This window comes from Sinohyriopsis cumingii, chromosome 17, assembly GCF_028554795.1.
Source record: "Sinohyriopsis cumingii isolate HCF-2022 chromosome 17, ASM2855479v2, whole genome shotgun sequence".
Taxonomy (NCBI): domain Eukaryota; kingdom Metazoa; phylum Mollusca; class Bivalvia; order Unionida; family Unionidae; genus Sinohyriopsis; species Sinohyriopsis cumingii.
In genome coordinates this window covers 90438183-90456978 of record NC_142977.1, presented here as the reverse complement: position 1 = coordinate 90456978, position 18796 = coordinate 90438183, and the positions used below count along the sequence as shown (strand labels likewise).

The 18796-nt window shown below is 40.2% G+C and overlaps 1 protein-coding gene across 2 annotated transcripts in view; it reads right to left on the bottom strand.

The window, feature by feature from the left end:
• Positions 1-18796, bottom strand: part of LOC149779401 (calpain-2 catalytic subunit-like) — a 57734-nt gene that overhangs the window by 10941 nt on the left and 27997 nt on the right. For both annotated transcript variants that reach the window (XM_089940066.1, XM_089940067.1), the window contains exons 11-14: positions 16473-16576; positions 15371-15576; positions 14413-14489; positions 13230-13343 (exon numbers count right to left, since the gene is read on the bottom strand). In XM_089940066.1, the coding sequence (XP_089796192.1) occupies positions 13230-13343; positions 14413-14489; positions 15371-15576; positions 16473-16576 (501 nt within the window). The remainder of the gene's footprint in view (positions 1-13229; positions 13344-14412; positions 14490-15370; positions 15577-16472; positions 16577-18796) is intronic.

Below are 18796 nucleotides of genomic sequence, written 5' to 3'. Positions count from 1 at the left end.
GTATCTGGGAGGACCGACCCCCGAAGAATTAGCCAGAGCCGGATTTTTCTACTTGGGCGAAGGAGATAAAGTCAAGTGCTTCAGTTGCGGTGTGTCACTTCACCACTGGGAACCGCAAGATTCGGCCTACGTAGAACATGCTCGATGGTCACCGAATTGTCATTACTTACCTTTAGTGGGACCGAGACATTGAAGTAACTTCTTACCATAATAATCTGTTCATGGATACTTTACAAGAGAACATTCGTGCTTTGCCTGTGGAGTTGAGAGAACGCATTTATCGAGAACTGGTCAAAATACAAGTGAAACGTAAAGAACAATTGCATCCGATACGTCACCGGTGTTTGAACCACTGGTACCTGAAGGCTATACAAGGACTGATTCAATTGAAAGTGTTCCATTGGACAGACATTGATCAACGATCCTCTAGTTTTAAAAAGGATTGGTTTGGTATGGACGATTGTAGTTACATCATTGTAAACGTACTGCATCGAATTCCAGAGGAAGAGTTAACGAATTACCAACATCTTGAACACAATGTCAACTTGGTGAAAGAGGAAACTTCTGAACGAATTGTAATGTGTAGATTAGTGACTCAACGATTTAAATTCGACACTGAAGTGAAACCATGTTTGTGCAAAGAGTACATTTCTTGTGTCAGACCAAAGAGGATTTAGTATGACCTATTCATGGATACTTTACAAGAGAACATTCGTGCTTTGCCTGTGGAGTTGAGAGAACGCATTTACCGAGAGCTGGTCAAAATACAAGTGAAACGTAAACTCAAAGTGATTCATCCGTTTTTAAATTATGCTCTGTTCCAAAGTACAAGAAGACTGATTATGAGTGGATATTACATTAGGCACATAGTTAAACGAGGCTATTGGCTACCACCCAACGATTCCAAAAACAGTGTATATACTTATGGATACTTTACAAGAGTACATTTTGGGCTTGCCTGTGGAGTTGAGAGAACGCATTTACCGAGAGCTGGTGAAAATACAAGTGAAACGTAAAGAACAATTGCATCCGTTACGTCACCAGATCTTTAACCACTGGTACCTGAAGGGTATAAGAGAACTGATTCGTCAGAAATTGTTTCAGTGGTCAGACCTTGTTCAATACTTCCAGGCCCCCGATGATTCACGTGTTGATCATTTTGGTTACTTCGAGATTCACCTAGAGCAACCCATTGAGGAAGACGAGGTAAAGGATTACCAACATATTTTACGTGGAATCTACTTAGCGGAAGAGGAAACTTCTAATCGAACTCTGACGTTTCGGTTACAGTATGCAAGATTTACATTCCCAACTGGAGAACGAAGATCACTGGCTAGAAAGTACGTGTATTCTTTTCGAAACAAAGAGACTATAAAAACAGGCTGCTATGCCACGACTTATGTCGTATGTCATCCAACAGATTCCGTGGAAGGAACTCAATGACCATATTCAAACCGTGGATCATTACCATCGATTATTACAAGAACTGTATCCATTCAATTTGGGACGACAAGTGGTGTGTGTCTTAGTGACTTGTTTTCTGGGATTTCGTTTACCAGCCGATTCTTTGTGGACTCTTTACGATCAGTACTTACCACTTCCATGGCCTTAAATGGTCACGAAAAACTCCTTTTGCTCAAAGCCTTGCGTTTTCATCTGGATACTTCTCGACCTCAACAGGAAAAAAAGATTCGTCAACTTTTAGCGACCCAAGACGTGTATGACGATGTGTGTGTAGCTTGTGACTTACACCCTCATTGGACAGATGTTCGTGACTGGAAAAAGGGGGGTTTTGAGGCTTGGACCCAAGAAGTGGCCCAGTATGCACAAGAGTTGTTCAAGGAAAAAAGTTACTTTTCAACCTGTGTTAGTGACGGTGCCAGAAGAACCCGTCACCGAGAACAACCACTCGCTTCAGGACAGGACTGTCATGGACATTCCTGAAAGGTCATTCCGGGAGGACACTTGTGTGACAATACCTCATGTAGAGACTGTAAGAACATTACACACTGTCCCTAGGACATCTTGGTTACCCAAAACATGTTGTACAGACACTTGTTTATATTCCACTTTGATCGCTTTGCTGTGTTTTATATTCCTGTACATCACTATTTGGGTTGTATGTATTTTTGTCTTTCGTGTTCATATTTGAAACATTCAATAAACGTGTTCTGAAAAAAGTATATAAACTCTTGTCTTGTTTGTTTTTCGTGTCACAAGTGACATTTCTCACACCATGGCTACCTCTGCTGTCTCTGCTCCCTCTTCCTCTACTGTCAAAGTCATCGACGAACACTTAGATCGTGCCAGTTGGGAGGCTTTGTATCTTCGCCATCCCTTTAACATGCTCATTGCTGGACCTAGCGGTTCAGGCAAAACCGAATTCGTCAAACGTTTGATCGAACATAAACATCATTTGATCGATCGGCCCCCTCAACGGATCGTGTGGTGTTACAAAGAGTGGCAATCGGCGTACAACCTCTTGCGTGAAAGTCAAGGCGATTCCATCGTGTTTGTGGAAGGCATTCCTAAAGAAGACGATGGCATCGTCTCTGACTCCCGTCTAACCCATTTGGTCATTTTCGACGACATGTTAGGAGAAGACGAAGAAGAAATTAAATTGTGGTTTACGCGCAAAGGGCATCACCGTAATGCCAGTGTCATTTACATCACCCAAAATTTGTTTCAACAAAGTAAAGCCCATCGCACCATCAGTCTCAATGCGCATTACGTGGTCTTGTTAAAAGCCCTCGAGATAAATCGCAAGTGCAAGTCTTAGCCAAACAGTTAGGAACGCCTTGGCTGACTCAGGCGTACGACGATGCCACTCAAACTCCACACGCCTATTTGCTCGTCGATTTGAAACCTACGACCCCCGAGGATTTGCGATTTCGTACCCACTTGTTTCACCACTGGTGCCAAGACGGAGGGCCTGTCCTGTACACGTCTCCGTCCTCGACTTCATTTCACTCCCCATGAAAAAAATCTATAAAAACCTCAGACCCTTTTTCGTCTGTCTCACACAGTGTGAACATGACGTCCCTTCAGTCGCATCTTCCCGTCAAATTGATTCGTGCCTTGTATGGCATCAGTCGAGAAAAAGATCCACAAACACGAGCTCGTGTCTTAGAAGCTAGTCTCAAAGAAGTCTTACGATGGTTCACGGTGACGGCACGTCAATTACTCCAAGGAATCATTCAGATTCCTCATCAAACCCAACGCTTTTTCGATCGAAACAAAGTCGCTTTGGTCCAACTGGCCGATCCCCGCATCGACACTCAAACCAAAAAACAAATCATTTTGAAACCTGGAGGGAGCGGTACTCTAGGAGGGGTCATCATTCGCTCACTCTTAAGATGGGATCCTAATGCCCCCAAAGTTATCCCTAAGACAAAAGTTCAACGAAGCCCCAAGAAGAAAAAGAAAAAGACCAGGTCCCCAAGAAGAACTTCTCCAGTGGCAGGACCCTCCTCTTACCAGACACCACCACCATCACCCCGGAAAAAGAAAAGAAGCCCCCAGAAAAAGAAACAGAGAAAAAGTCCCCAGAAAAAGAAAAGTCCACAGAAGAAGAAAACTAGTCGCAAGAGAGGCACTTCGGCCAGGACGCAACCTTACACTCGCAAGGCACGACCTGCCACAGCGTCTCCGGCAGCCTCACGTTTGTCCACTTCTCCGTTGATGTCACCAGGAACTGAAGAGTACTTGGAGACGTTGATCACACCAAGAACTTCTCCGTTGATGACCCCCAAAAGAACTTCCCCAGTGGCAGGACCTTCCAATTTAGCGGCAGTGGCTGCTGCTCACAAAGTACCTTCTCCCAAAATCAAAGTTCAAGAAAGATCGGGCATGTTACAAAGTTTACTGGATTTGTCCAAGCAAGAACTGGCTCGATTTAGTCCGTTACGTACCCCTGCACGACGTGTCATGCCTGTCCTCAAACTGATAAAACGTAAAGACAATCAGTGGCGACGCGTTCCAGTATAAAAAAGGCCTGTGACCGAGTAGGGTATCAGTGTTTTTAAGTGCTCCTAAAGACTCAAAGATGTCACCCTCCAGAAAACCCCAAGGAAAGAAAAGAAAAGGACTACCACCACGTTTAGCCAAACATGGGGACCTGTTATCTGTCCTGTCCAAAGCTTCTCCACCCCTACGAAAAAAGCTCATTTAATCAGCCTCCAAAGAGGTCATCGATACCGTGTGCGAATGTTGTTTGAACGTCTTAAAAGGTACGATCCCTTTGTCCAAACACCAGAAACAATGCTTAGGCAAACATCGTCACGTTCTTCGCCAAATGGTTCAAAAGAAAATCCCCCTTCGTCAAAAGAAGAAGATGTTGGTCCAACGTGGAGGCATTTTACCTCTCTTGTTAGGCCCCATACTGAAAGGAGTGTTGGGAACCATGTTGGGAGGACTGATGGGAGCAAGATAAAAAGGCCTTCGGAAGTCCCAAGATCTCAGAATTCACCCCTGACAACCCCATGGAAGGACGAAAACTACCTTTAGTGCCTTACAAACGATGGATGGAATACCATCGGTGGCAAGAACAACGCACCCCGCATTTACCTCCCAATCCCAATTTGAGCGAGATGTCCCAGTTACAACACGAATTGCAATCCTTGCTGGATCGCCAAGATTTGTCCGAAACAGAAAAATCGCAAAAGTACGGTCAACTCTTGCAACGATTGCAACTCTTTCACCAGAAAGCTTTAGACGAAACAGCTCTACCCACTCTAAAAGATTTTAAGACCTTGATGAAAAGTCCAGCACCATCACCAGTACCAGTACCAGTACCACCAGTACCCGTGACCAAGACAGAAAAAGGAAAAGAAGAAGAAGAAGAAGAAGGGTTTCAAACTCCACCAGAAAAAGTACGCAAGTTAACAACACCACCTACCTCCAGAGTTGGATGGATTAAAAAGATGATGGCCACCCCTTCTTCCTCACAAGAGAAAAAGAAAGTGAAGACAGAAGTGAAGACAGAAGTGAAACAAGAACCGATATCCCCTGCTCAGACATCCTCCTCTTCGACACCTATTGCTGGCCGCACACGCAAAGCCTTGCAATCCAAGAAAATACCCCAAGAGAAAAAGAGTAGCCTCTTCCAAGAGTGGGTGCCTTATTAAGACACCAATCAACACAAAAAAATGGAAAAAGTCTTAGCTAGCATTTACTACGATCCCTCCCATCCTGCAGGTTACGCAGGAGTTCAAAAATTGTATCGTGCTGCCAAAACGCGACTGAAAAGTCTCCGTTTACCTCAAGTGCAACGATGGTTACAAGAACAAGCTACCTACACTTTACACAAACCCATTCGACGCAAGTTTGCCAGAAGTCGCACCCGAGTGGAAGGCATCGATCATCAATGGCAAGCCGATTTAGCCGATGTCTCTCATTTGGCCAGCTACAATCGTGGTTACAAATATTTGTTTTGTGTCATCGACGTCTTTTCCAAATTTGCCTGGGTCGTACCCTTGACTTCCAAATCCAGCAGCGAGTTAGTGCGAGCCCTGCAACGGGTGTTGAAACAAAGCGGTCGTCGCCCTCTTCGATGGCAAACGGACAAAGGCACCGAATTTCTGAACCAAGCTTTCCAAAAAGAATTAAAGAAACGTGACATTCATTTTTTTACCACCGAGAATCCCGAAACCAAAGCCAGCATCGTGGAACGTTTTCAACGCACTTTGAAAGAACGCATGTGGAAATATTTTACGCATCACCACACTCTGAAGTACATCGACATCTTACCGCACCTGGTGCAAGCGTACAACCAATCTTACCATCGAAGCATCGGACGTGCCCCGCAAGACGTGACTCCCGACAACGAAGTGCTGGTGTTCGAGCGCCTGTTCGGTACGTCCCCGACGAGGGCTGTCCCCAAGAAAAGTGGAGAGTTGACCGTAGGAGATTGGGTGCGCATTGGCAAAACCAAACGCACTTTCGACAAAGGTTACTTACCTAACTGGACGACCGAATTGTTTCGCGTCACTGGACGAGTACATGGCCGTCATCCTGCCGTCTATAAATTGGAAGACATGAACGGAGAAGTACTCAAAGGAACGTTTTATTTGCCCGAGTTACAACGTGTCACCAAAAAAGAAGACGACGTGTACGACATCGAAAGCATTCTCGAACGCAGAACCCGTAAAGTGGGCAAACGACGTGTCAAAGAAGTCAAAGTACGTTGGAAAGGATATCCACCCAGTTTCGATTCTTGGATCGACGCTTCGCAAGTCATCGACTATAAAAAGAAGAAGTGACCATCATGCCCTTTCACACATCAGACGCAGCTACGTCGACCACTCCTTCTTCCCCTAGTTCTTCTGTGCAAGATTTACAAAAACAACCCTTGTGGGTGTGGTGTGGAGAACGTGTGCCTAAAACGCAAATCGTCTTTTTCTGCCAAATCTTCGTGGTGTATTGTGTCATCGGGGCAGCCATTGCCAATTTGAGTTTGCAACAAGGAGACAAACAATTGTGGACCATTTTATTGAGCAGTTGCATCGGTTACCTGCTTCCCAATCCCTCCCTGAAATTCTCCTCGAACGGGAACGTTGTGTCCAGTGCCAGTGCCAGTCACCACTCCAACAACAACAACCAAAACCCCATTTTGGGCGGAGACACGCCTCTGACATCCACTAACCCATCGGACAGCCACAGAACTCTGGAATTATGAGTCACCAAAACCAATTTTACTTAACTTTACCCAGTGACAGTTCCATGGAGGTGTTTCCCAACAACACGTTGTGCTGTTACACGGCCAAATTACCTCAAGCCATCGCGTTAGATCACGAAGCCCATTGGGAAGTGGCTTTAGTAGAAATGATTCACCCGACCCAAGTCCACAATGTCATTGCCCAGCAAAATTGGTTTAAGGTGGAAGTTTATGACGAGCAATTGCAACAGGAGTTGGATAAGAGAACCATATATGACATTAAAGACTATGATGACAAAACTAAAACGTGGACCTACCACTTGTCCATTCTCCCAGGCTATTATTTCAGTGGTCATCATTTGGTCAGCGCCATAGCCTCCAGGTTTAATGGCGTGTTTGGGAAAACTTTTGACATTGTCAAGAACAAAAGTGTCACCATGGAGTACCACAAAGTAGCTCGTCGCTTCTTGATGAAATTTGAGCGAAGTAAAATCTTGGGCATTCAATTTTGTCCTGAATTGTTTGACATGTTGGGCGGTAACATGGAGCTGAGGAAGAAATTAGAACAAAAAACACTACCCGAATTACCCATCATTCACGACAACGCGACTTTTGGCCAGTATTTTAATAGCCCGGTAGAACTGAACCAAGGACTGAATTTGATCTTTGTGTACTCCGATGTAGTGGAGTACAACGTGGTGGGACACACCTCCGTACCGTTACTGCGTGTCATTCATTTCAAAGTGGATTCTGCCACAAACGCTGACGAGGAAGGTGGAAACACTTACCACGTCCACCGCGAATTTGTCCATCCTCACTATTTACCCGTCAGCAAGTCGTATTTGGACACGGTCAACATTACTATAAAAGGAGATTTGGGACAAAATATTCCATTCACCAAAGGAAAAGTCACGGTGAAACTCCATTTTCGAAAACGGTTCTCTCACGACTCGTAAGTCATGTATCCAGTGTACCAAGGGGTGGCTCGACAGCGAGGACACGGTTTAGGAGACATGTTAAAATCGGCCTTTCGTTCGGTGGCCCCAGTGTTGAAACCGATGGTGACACGCGGATTGCACGCCTTGAAAGATGCGGCACTGACACAAGGCAAAGAATTTCTCCAAAATGTCATCATCGACAAACAAAACCCTAAAGAAGCCTTCATGAGGGCAGGTAAAAATGTCTTGCTGCAAACGGGCAAAGACATTTTGGGCCGACGAGACACACCTATAAATGCCCTGCACGCTACCGAGTCAAGCATTCAGCAAGGACAAGGCAGAAAGAGACGACGAAGAAGAAAACACCCTTTTACCAGACTTCAAGCGAGAAAGGCCAAGAAAAGAAGAACCGTTCGAGACTTAGACGTTTTCGATTATTGAAACACAAAACAAAATGATGCACCGAGAGTCTTGCGCCTGTTCCAAGACGGAACTGGATCTGTTTGCCATGCCCCCCACCATGATGACCATGCAAGAATCCCAATGGGTGGAATTTAATCCCATCTCCACACTGACCGATTCCGCTCCCATCGAGTTTGAAATCAAGGGGCAGCCCGAAGATTACATCGATCTGAATAGCAGTTACTTGTACTTGAAAGTCCAAGTTCTAGAAAAAGATGATAGTGGAGTAGATGACGCTGACGAAATAGCTCCCGTCAACAATTTCATGCATTCCTTGTTCAGCTCAGTGGATTTGTACTTGAATAACAAACTAGTCAGCAGCAGCATGGATACATACCCTTACCGTTCCTACTTGGAAAATCTCTTGACGTACGGAATAGATGCCAAGGATAGTCATCTCAATGCCTGCGTGCTGTGGGTAGCTGACGAAGCGAACAAGTTCGACAAAACAGATGGAAGCAATTCCGGCTTTGAGGCAAGAGAAAGCAAAATCTTAGAGAAGAAAAGTTTAGAACTGATGGATCGTTTGCATTTGGACATGTGGTTGCAAGAGAAATATTTGCTGAACGGGGTGAATGTCCGCTTGAGACTGAATCGCAGCAGTGCCGCTTTCCATTTGATAGCTGCTGATCCTACTAAGGCTCCTAAAAGCATAATCCAGGAGGCCAAACTCTACGTACGACGCGTGGAAGTGTTACCCAAAGTGGGTAACGACATCAGTCAAACGTTGAGCAGAACGACCGCCAAGTATCCCATACGACGCGTGGAAGTGAAAACGTTCACCATTCCCGCTAACCTTCAATCCATAACCGAAGATCATCTGTTTCAAGGACAGTTACCCAAGCGTTTAATCCTTGGTATGGTCACGAATTCAGCCTTCAACGGAGCCTTCAAAGAAAATCCTTTCAACTTTCAACACTTTTTAGTGAAGAAAATCGAAGTCAGTCGTGATGGCAAGACCTTGTGTACCCGACCTTTCGAACCTGACTTTAGTGACAAGAACAAAAATTACTTGAGATCGTACTTGTCCCTGTACGAAGCCACCGGTCAGTTAGGAACCAACACCAGTCACGGCATTGAGTATGACGATTATGCAGGAGGCTATGCTTTGTGGGCTTTCGATTTCACTCCAGATCAAGGCAGCGACGAGGGACATTTCCACCCTATAAAATCTGGCCAGATTCGTGTGGAACTTCAGTTTGTAAATCCTCTACCAGCGACAGTGAACGTCATCCTGTATGCAGAATTCGATAATACCATAGAAATCAACAGTTTGAGAGAAGTCATTCTAGATTACTAGAAGTCATGGAAGACTGTTATCCCTCTTTACCTAGTGGAGAAACTTTGGAGATGGAATGTAAGGAGACCGTGGAAGGAGAAGAATCTCAAGACAAAGACGAAGAAGATATCATGATGAAGTCGAGATGGCCAGAACAAGAAGCCCATTTAGTCTGCTGTTTTGCCAAACACTTGGACGACAAAATGACGGAATTGATCAAGAAAAATTGTTATGGATGTCAAAACGATCATCCCAGTCAAATTCAACACGATAAATGCCTGATGTTAAGTCAAGAAGAAAAATTGGACGAGTATCTGGACGAAGCTTGGAGTCTCATCTCGAACAAAGACGTGTTGCACCAGTGGTATAAAGACTTGCGTGAACATTCTTGTCCACCATTAACCACTCAAGAGATCCATCGTATCGAAGCTCTCCTGAATCAGAGTGAGGAAACAGAACGAATAACCGTTTATTCGTCAGACATTTTCAAGCAAAAAGTCAGGATCGAATTGACGACTTATTATTACCTGTGAAGAAGAAAACAAACACAAAACAATGGATACCTGGGAACTTTATTACCTTTTGAACCACAGTTCGTATACGTCTTCTTGGAATCCCGTCGTCTGTGCTAAAGATGAACTCCCTCATCGCAAACCTAAAGACCATCAAGCTTACGTGATCAACACGGACGACAGTCATCTCCCAGGAACCCACTGGGTAGCCGTCTACTTTCCTCAAGAAGGATGTGTGGAATATTTCGATTCGTATGGATTGCCCCCTTTGGAAGACGATATCATCGACTTTATGAGAAGAAATGCTCAAACCACCCGATTCAATAACGTGAAATTACAAGGCACAGATTCCTTGGTGTGTGGACAGTACTGTGTGTATTTTCTGCATCATCGCAGCCTGGGCTATTCCTTAGAACATTTAGTGACTCATTTCGATCCTCGTTCTTCTGCTAGAAACGATGTGAAAGTAGATCGATGGTTTTGTGACCATTATGCTTATCTTTTGTCTCAAGCTAGGAAACGTAGTGTCCATCAATGGCCTAATGATTTCCAACAGTGGAAATCACAATTTCATTCACAACGTTGTCAGCCTTGTTTAAAGTAGATTGTATTTGAAGAAAAAAATGTTTGTGATTTGAAAAAAAATTGTTTGATGTTATAGTGTTGGATTATTGTTAAAAATGTTGTTGTTTAGTGTTAAGTGATTTTTGAATAAAAAATGTTGTGTTTAGAAAAAAATGCCTTTGTCTTTTGTTTAGCTATAAGAATGTTGGATTGATGCTCTTTCATTTCTTACTATCCCTCTCATGAACGTTGCGGCTCGAAAACCGTGTGGGGATGTTTTCCTTCACGTCCGCGCTTTAACTTTAAGAACCGGGTTGTTCCCAGTCTAGCCATCCATTGTCGACTCATCCTCCTAAGAAGATGTGCTCCAAACTAGCTAAGCTCAACGAAGCCTACGTGAATTTGCATAGGGTCAGACACAGTCTGATACCGAAGCCAGAAGAAATAGAGAATGTGAGAATGTTAAAAATCACTGAAGACCTGATAGAAGAGCTCTTCAGAGAAGAAATGAACAAGGAGAAAGAAGAATGGACAGAGAAGTACAGACTTCAGAGACAGCAGCAACAGCAGCAACAACAACAGCAGCAACAACCTGAAGCTGACAGAGGCTTTGTCGATTGTCGTATCGACACCAAAGAATTCTTCTTCTCTTTCCGAAGAAGCAGACCTATTGCCAGAAAGTCTATCCTCAGAGGACATCGCATTCTTAGAAACTAAAAAAAAGAATGCCATAGCAAAACAAAAAACAGCCCTTTTCAGGGCTACCCAATACTCTAGAAAAGAAATGACTATTAATTTGCCAATTTGTGTAGGTAGAGTAGTGTGAAAATAAACACTAACTCTTTATTAAGATATTGTGAGGGTATGTGTTTGTGTGATTGTGTTTGTAAGTGATAAAGTAGGTTGGTGTGGATAGTAGATTAAAATGATGTTTGTTTTTTTTTTGGGCTGCTTGAGGTGTATATTTGGGGTTAGATTGGATTGCTTTGCGTATGTGGATAGTCTATTGAAGTGATTCATAAAAAATTTTATAATAGTGATGGGTAGCATAAAAAAGTGAGCGAGTGTTTCTTTTAGGTCCGCGCGTTGTTGTTGTTTTTTTTTGGTCATGATCTAGGTAAGATGAATTTTATGTTTTTAGGGGGATGTTTTCCTTCACGTCCGCGCTTTCAGTATAAATTGAAACTCGCTGGGCAGTCAAGCTACCCTTGTTGATTGATCAACACAAGAATGAATAGCAGAATAGTGAAACTGTTAGAACTCCAGATGCACCTGGAATATGCCAGGCGCATAGTAAACGAACTATCAGCGGAGGCTATCGTAGAAGAAGCAAGAATAAAGAAGGAAGAAGAGGAGAGAAGACAGAGGGAAGAGGAGGAAAAGAAAAGAGAAGAGATGATGTCGTTTAATATTCCTGAAACAGAGGATTGGGGTGCTGAAGCGAATCATCCTCCCTCTGCGCTCCCCAGAAGAAAGGTGAAAGAAGACTGGGGAAGAAGATGCGTGTGCGGCGCCAGGCCAGGAAGGTGCAACCATTAGATAGGTGCATCTGGAGTTTAAAAAAAACAGCCCTTTTCAGGGCTACCCAATAGTCTAGAAAAGAAATAACTATTAATTTGCCAATGTGAGTAGGTAGAGTAGTGTGAAAATAAACACTAACTCTTTATTAATAGTGGAAGTGTATGTGTTTGTGTGTTTGTAAGAGATAAGGTATGTTTGTGTGAATAGTAGATTATGGGTTTTTTAGCAAATGTGGAGAGTATAGTTAGGGTTATATTATATGAAATGAGAAAGTAGGGGGATGTTTTCCTTCACGTCCGCGCGATGTTTGGTCATCATCTAGGTAAGATCCATTTTATGTTTTAGGGGGATGTTTTCCTTCACGTTCGCGCTTTTCGTATAAGAACCCACAGTATTAGTTGTTCAAACCATTCTGCAAAGAATACAAAGAAGATGGCGTCAAACCAAATGGACAAATTACAAACCTTGCAAGACGTTTTAGACAACTTAGGAATAATGGAACAGATGCTATTAAGACTGGTTGAAGACCATTATTCCTATAGTCCACATCGTGTAAAGATGGAAATTAATAACTTAAGAAAAGCAAAGGACAAGATTAGTTGCATTATGAAAGAGATCAAGGAGGAGAAGGAGGATGAAGAGGAAAGAATAAGAATACGCAAATGGAACGAAAAAATTGAAAAAGAAGAAGAAAATGAAAAGAAGAAGAAAGAAGAGGAGGAAGAGAAGAAGAAAGAAGAGGAGGAGAAGAAAAAAAAGAAAGAGAAGAAGAGTGTAGGAGATAAAATAAGAACTTGGTGGAGGAAAAGAAGAAATTAGAAGAAGAAGAAGAAAACCCAAAGGCCCTTTTCAGGGCCAGCCATATTTCTCGAAAAGAGATAGTCTTTGAATTGCCTACCCCTTTTTTAAATTTTTAAATTTAAAAAAAATCCCATGTTAAATTCCCCTTGTCCCTAAACAAGCCCAAACTCTATTCCCCATGTTAAATTCCCCTTGTCCGTAGAGTGTCCCACGATTTATTGCCATGTTAAATTCCCCTTGTCCGTAGATTGTCCCACGATTTTTCGCCATGTTAAATTTCCATTGTCCGTAGATTGTCCCAAGGGGTTCTGTAATGCTAATTCCCATTGTCCGTAGGGTATCCCCTTTCACTACTTACATACCCCTAGCTGGAAGAGTGAATCCATACTGTTTATATGGTACATACCCCTAGCGGGAATAGTGAATCCATGCTGTGGTTTATATGGTACATACCCCTAGCTGGAATAGTGAATCCATACTGTTTATGTGGTACATACCCCTAGCTGGAATAGTGAATCCATACTGTGGATTGAGATAATGTGTTAGATTTGATATCTGTCCACCGGCATTTATTTTGTGTACCCATTTGCCGAAATAGCACTCGCAGTAACCTGAAAAATGAACAAAATTTGAAAATACAATAATAATGTAATAAATAAAACACAAGTCCATAAAATCGAACTTGTATTCTTTCATCGATTAAGTATTACATTGTTAAAAAACGTTGTCATGGTGAAGATATTAATTAACTAAGCATCTTAGTGCCTATAAATTTTGTAAGGAACATTAGCATAAAAAGTTCATGGTCGAGTGATAACAACATTATACACATAAGATTATTTGTTTCATTGAACCTGTCAATAAATAAATAGTCGATAGAAAAATTATGTTCTTTAAAAGTATCTGCAACTTCACGTGCAACATGCCGGATATTGGCAGATTTATGTATGTGACCTAATATGGATAAATGAGAGTGGCTTTAAAATGTCCGTGTAGGAAACAATTCTGCAACTGAATCAATGCACTCATCGAATACTCTTCAACTGATATCAAAACCGACATGCAAAACGTTTGCGGTTGAAATTCTGCCACAACCTAAATTTTAAGTGATTTCATTATGTTAAGGATGGTCGCGAATTCAAGGAAGATGAGCCATGTTCCAGAAGCCACTTGTTTCCGATTGGTGAGCGAAAGTGCCTGCATTGATGAAGGCTATTAATGAATATACTCGGTGCACAGTGGAAGATATTTCTCTTATGTCAAACATTAAGGCAGCTGCTAGTACCGTTTTTATTAGTCTTTGGTATCAATCGCCCAGGGTTCGAAGCCGCGACCTCCCGCATCCTTAGCGGACGCTCTAACCACTTAAGCCACAGGAGAGGTGCGTTTATGTGGAGTAAACGCGGCATATGTTACGATTTTTATCACAAACACTACACATAATTCTTCCGGTTTCTTGTCTAATGCCTCTGGTCTCAACGACATTTGCATAAAACTGCATGCATTTAATATTTAGGGTCCTATTTGCCAGCATGATGCCAGGACTTATCTTTAGTTGAATTACTGAGCTAGCTTTTTCAGAATACATATACACCAGATATAAATCCTTCCCTGATTCCAGATCATGTTTATCATTATTTTAAAAGTATGCTATATATCTGGTATGTACAACAAACTTACGTATTTCACTGCCCAGATTTCGTTCAGCATCATTCTCAATGTCACAAGCCATGACAATAGTTCGACTTGGCGTATCCCTGTTAGATGAAGAAAATATCCTATGATTTTCGTAGCATATATTTTATGCCATCTACTAAACAAAAGCCAAAGTAAAGAAGGTCCCTATGTTGGTGAATGTTTTAAAGCAGAAATTCAAATTTTACATTTTTTTGCTAAGATTCTCTTGTGCTATAGAAAAACATACTGAAGATATAATTAGTATTTTTTTCTTCAATGTTTATATGGAATTATAAGCAATACAATTTTCATATTCGATGGGATCATCACAATATGTTATTAATACAATACTCTGTTGAAGCCCTATTGTACAAAAGAATCACGATAAAGGGATTCAGAAAGGAAGATCTCACGTACCTATAATAAGGACTTAATACATAGACCAAACAACATGCATGAATTCACTTAATATTCAAGAAGAGCAATTCGAGAACATATTAAGAAATTCCTAAATAACCTAATTTATTACAAATGACTTACTCAAAAAATCTTTTAACTTCCTAAATACTGTTTCAATTAGGAGACAACTGACCATTTCTTTTTTAAAATGTCTTTCAGTATTCAAAGGGATAAAGAATCTCGATGAAATGTTTTTGTAACTTTGTGTTAAGAAAGAGGCAAAAACTGGCTTCTGACGCAATGTTGTTAAGTGCATGTCAAGACAGAATGAAAATATGATACCAATAAAAACATTTTATGTTACGTGACAGTTGAAAACAAAAGGAGCTGAGTTTCACTAATAAACCTTTTCATTAACAAAGTGTGACATAGAAAGATATTTGGGAAATAAATATCTTACAATACTACAAACAAAAAATGCAGTGTTTGAAGCTGATGCTTAAAAAAGTGGTTTAAAATATTCTGAATAAAAAAGAGTTTTCTTCAAAAGACATGTATTTACTTGATATCCGAAAGAGGACATGAAGAGAAGATTCTGATGAGAAACTCCTTCTGTTCTCCGGCATTCATCGTGGACGGAACAGCCATGTATCTGCCGGGTTCCACGCGGAACCGATTGGTCATCTGAATTTCCATTTTATAGATGTTGTTTGCCTCTCCCAGTTCTTCTACTACCAGAATGGAACCATTCTCATTCTCTCCTAAAACCTGAAAAAGTAAACGTTAACTCAAATTGGGGTTTAGCGATACTCATTAGAAAAACATTCTTGCAACTTCATTTAATCTGAAAAACAATATTATCAAGGTTCAAACCTCTTTGTGGCTTTTATTTATATCTGTTTTTAATCAAGTGAATGACTTTATCAATAAAAAGAATAATAAATTATGTCTGTCTCTTATTTGCATGTATATTAGTATCATGCACTTTCTTTAGCAGACCCAAAGAGTTTGTATTTCTACGATTATAAAACGTCTAAAGATTGTTTTTATGGTTTATTGAATGATTGTTAGTTTTGCCTGAACAACAGAATATGCCTTAGATAGATTCGAAATCCGTTCTAATGTGCTTAAGTTACTTTACTGTTTCTCTCCCTGACTTTGTTATGACTTTTATTGCTAGTTTTCAATTTTATTTTTAAGCTGAACTAGGCATCACCAAAGATTAAAATTTGTTGAATTAGATGGAGGAATTTTAATGTTAGGATTGAAATTTTTTTGGCATGAATATTTCAGCTAGAGTCAAAATGCTGAACAAAAGTAAGCAAAAGATAAAATCTATGGTATATCCTGGTTACAAGCAAAAGGCTAGTATTTGCTGGTGCAACTTACACTTATAACAGAGAGTATTCACTCTTTTCGTGCTGACTTAATTAAGTATGTATGCGGCGTCTTGTTTTCTTCACAATGCTAGAGTCATGTTATGCAAACTATGTATAAATAAAACCAGATCCATGACAGCTCTATAAATATTATATATGAATACATTATATTTTCAACAGACCAAATGCATGTAATCTATATCAGTAAGTCACGCCTGATGTCATTATTTGTCTATCTAATGAGGCCATCATAGTAAGGTTGAACAGTATTATTTTTTGTCTTACCCTGTAAAGGTCTATCCTGGTGGAAAACTTTTCATCCACATTCCTGTGCGCGATCTTCTGGATTATTTGAAGAACGACTGGTGCTTTTCCAGTTTCATCTATGCCTAATAGCGGAAGAGATTAGCTTATATATACACATTTCTAGAAATCTCCATCTATAACGTTTAGTGTACTGTATTCACTACAAGTTAATGTAGTTCAGTACATGAACAGAAAAATAAATTGCTTTTGCAACATTCAGTACTGGTGATGATAACGGTTTTTAAAGTTTTAGCAGACTGTTATGCAATAACTCTCAAACTTTTCTTGTATTAATCTTGATAACAAATTTAATTTTGTATGTGTTACTGTAATCTTAATATGTAGCTTCCACTGCTGGAGCAAAATAAATTTTCTAAAATGATATATAAGTGCAGCATGTTTGCAAGAATGGAATCGAAAACCATATAGGTATTTTTTGCCTATTAAATGCATTAATCATTCTTCGCGATATGTTTTTCACAGTACTTTGTACTAATCTTAGATTTTCCAGTTAAATAAGTCAGACATAAAATAACAGGAATATGTAGGTATTATCACTGAAACATACATGGCATAGATTATTGCTGTATATTTTTTCAAGGATTAAAATGTATGGATGCTTATGACACGTTTGCAAAAGGTCTCAATCGATGCTGAACTATGAAAGTTCATTAAATACTTGGACACTGTTAAGGAATAAATTCACAATTCGACAAGTAGATTTAATGGACTCTGCAAAGTCAACAGGCAACAAGTAAATTAGTTCTGTCTAAAAGACTTTAAATCGGTGTTGTTATTCTCGTTAACACACTAAAGTAAAACAGTTCGTATTGTTACTAACACAACCAAGAGAGAGAGAGAGAGAGAGAGAGAGAGAGAGAGAGATGTCTTCAAAGAAATAAGAATTGTGATAAAAAACAACACAAACGTCTAAAATTCATCGCTTTCATATAAAAAATTATAGAGATCCTCAGTTTTCCTCTAATGTTTCAACACACTTTAACACCAATAATCACTCTCTACTTGATTTTTCTTTCATGCCAATAGATATTGTGCATGGTGACATGAATAGACTCATAAAAGAAACTTATTGGATTCATAAGTTAGATACTCTGTGTCCTAATGGACTTAATGCTAATGCACTATATAAAACTGTATAATTTAAATTGATATATTGTATATCCTTTATAACAATATAATTATATGTATGACTGTTTGTCTCTAGTTTATTTTATTATTTTACTAATTCAAAGAAATGAGTCATTCTAACATTACATGAGAAGCCTTCATGGTGCAAAGTTTGCATCATTTAAGTTAAAACGAGCATTATTTGTCCATCCTAAATTGATAAGTTCAGGTTGTTAATATTCTTTCAGCTTTGTTTTTGATAAATATCAATAATGTTATATGGACCAGAAATAATTCCTCATCATCCTCGTTATGCATCTAACAAGGCTTCGACGCAAAATCATGCTTTCCAGAAATATCATCCATTCTCAAATTATAAGGTGGAAAATGTATTACCAATAAAAACTGCAGGCCATATAAAATTTGGGAAATTTTATGGTATTCCTACATAGCCCACCCTCTCCCAATAATTTATTTCAAAATCATAGACATGGTTTCATGAGAAAATTATGGAACCCATGCAGTTTTGGCGATTACTGGATTTGCTTTCTTTCCCCACAAAAGTGGGTTTCATAATATTACGAAGCATTTCTTTTTAACCAGCTACTGCTTAAGGACTAGAACCATACCTTCAATAGAACGTATTGATTAAGGACTAGAACCATACCTTCAATAGAACGTATTGATTTTGACTTTCAAATATTTAAAATTAATTACCAGACTGTCTTGTACATGGCAAATCTTTTGGGGAGATGGATTACATATTTCTTGCAGTTGTTAATTTAGCTTAGACACTTGAAAGGCTAGACACCAATTCAGTTCGTGTAATTGGGTATCTGCTGCAAATGATCAGTACCGAAAACGTAGAAAGAAAACGATGCTGTATTAAGCTGGATTTAAAGACTGTATACTAAAGAAAGGAAGAAGTTCTTATAAATCACTCAGGGTTTATAGATAATAAAATATATGGAAACTTTCAAGATGAGTAAAAAGCAGCGAAGAAATATGCCTATCGAACAATCTGAGGCTATATACCTAAGACATGAAATAAACAATGCGTACAATATTAATAATTTATATTATGGAAAGGGATTTTACACTTTAATATTTTATATATCTGCCAACTCCCATCGTGTAAAAAACTGTTCGATTGGTTCAATTACTTATGTTAACTG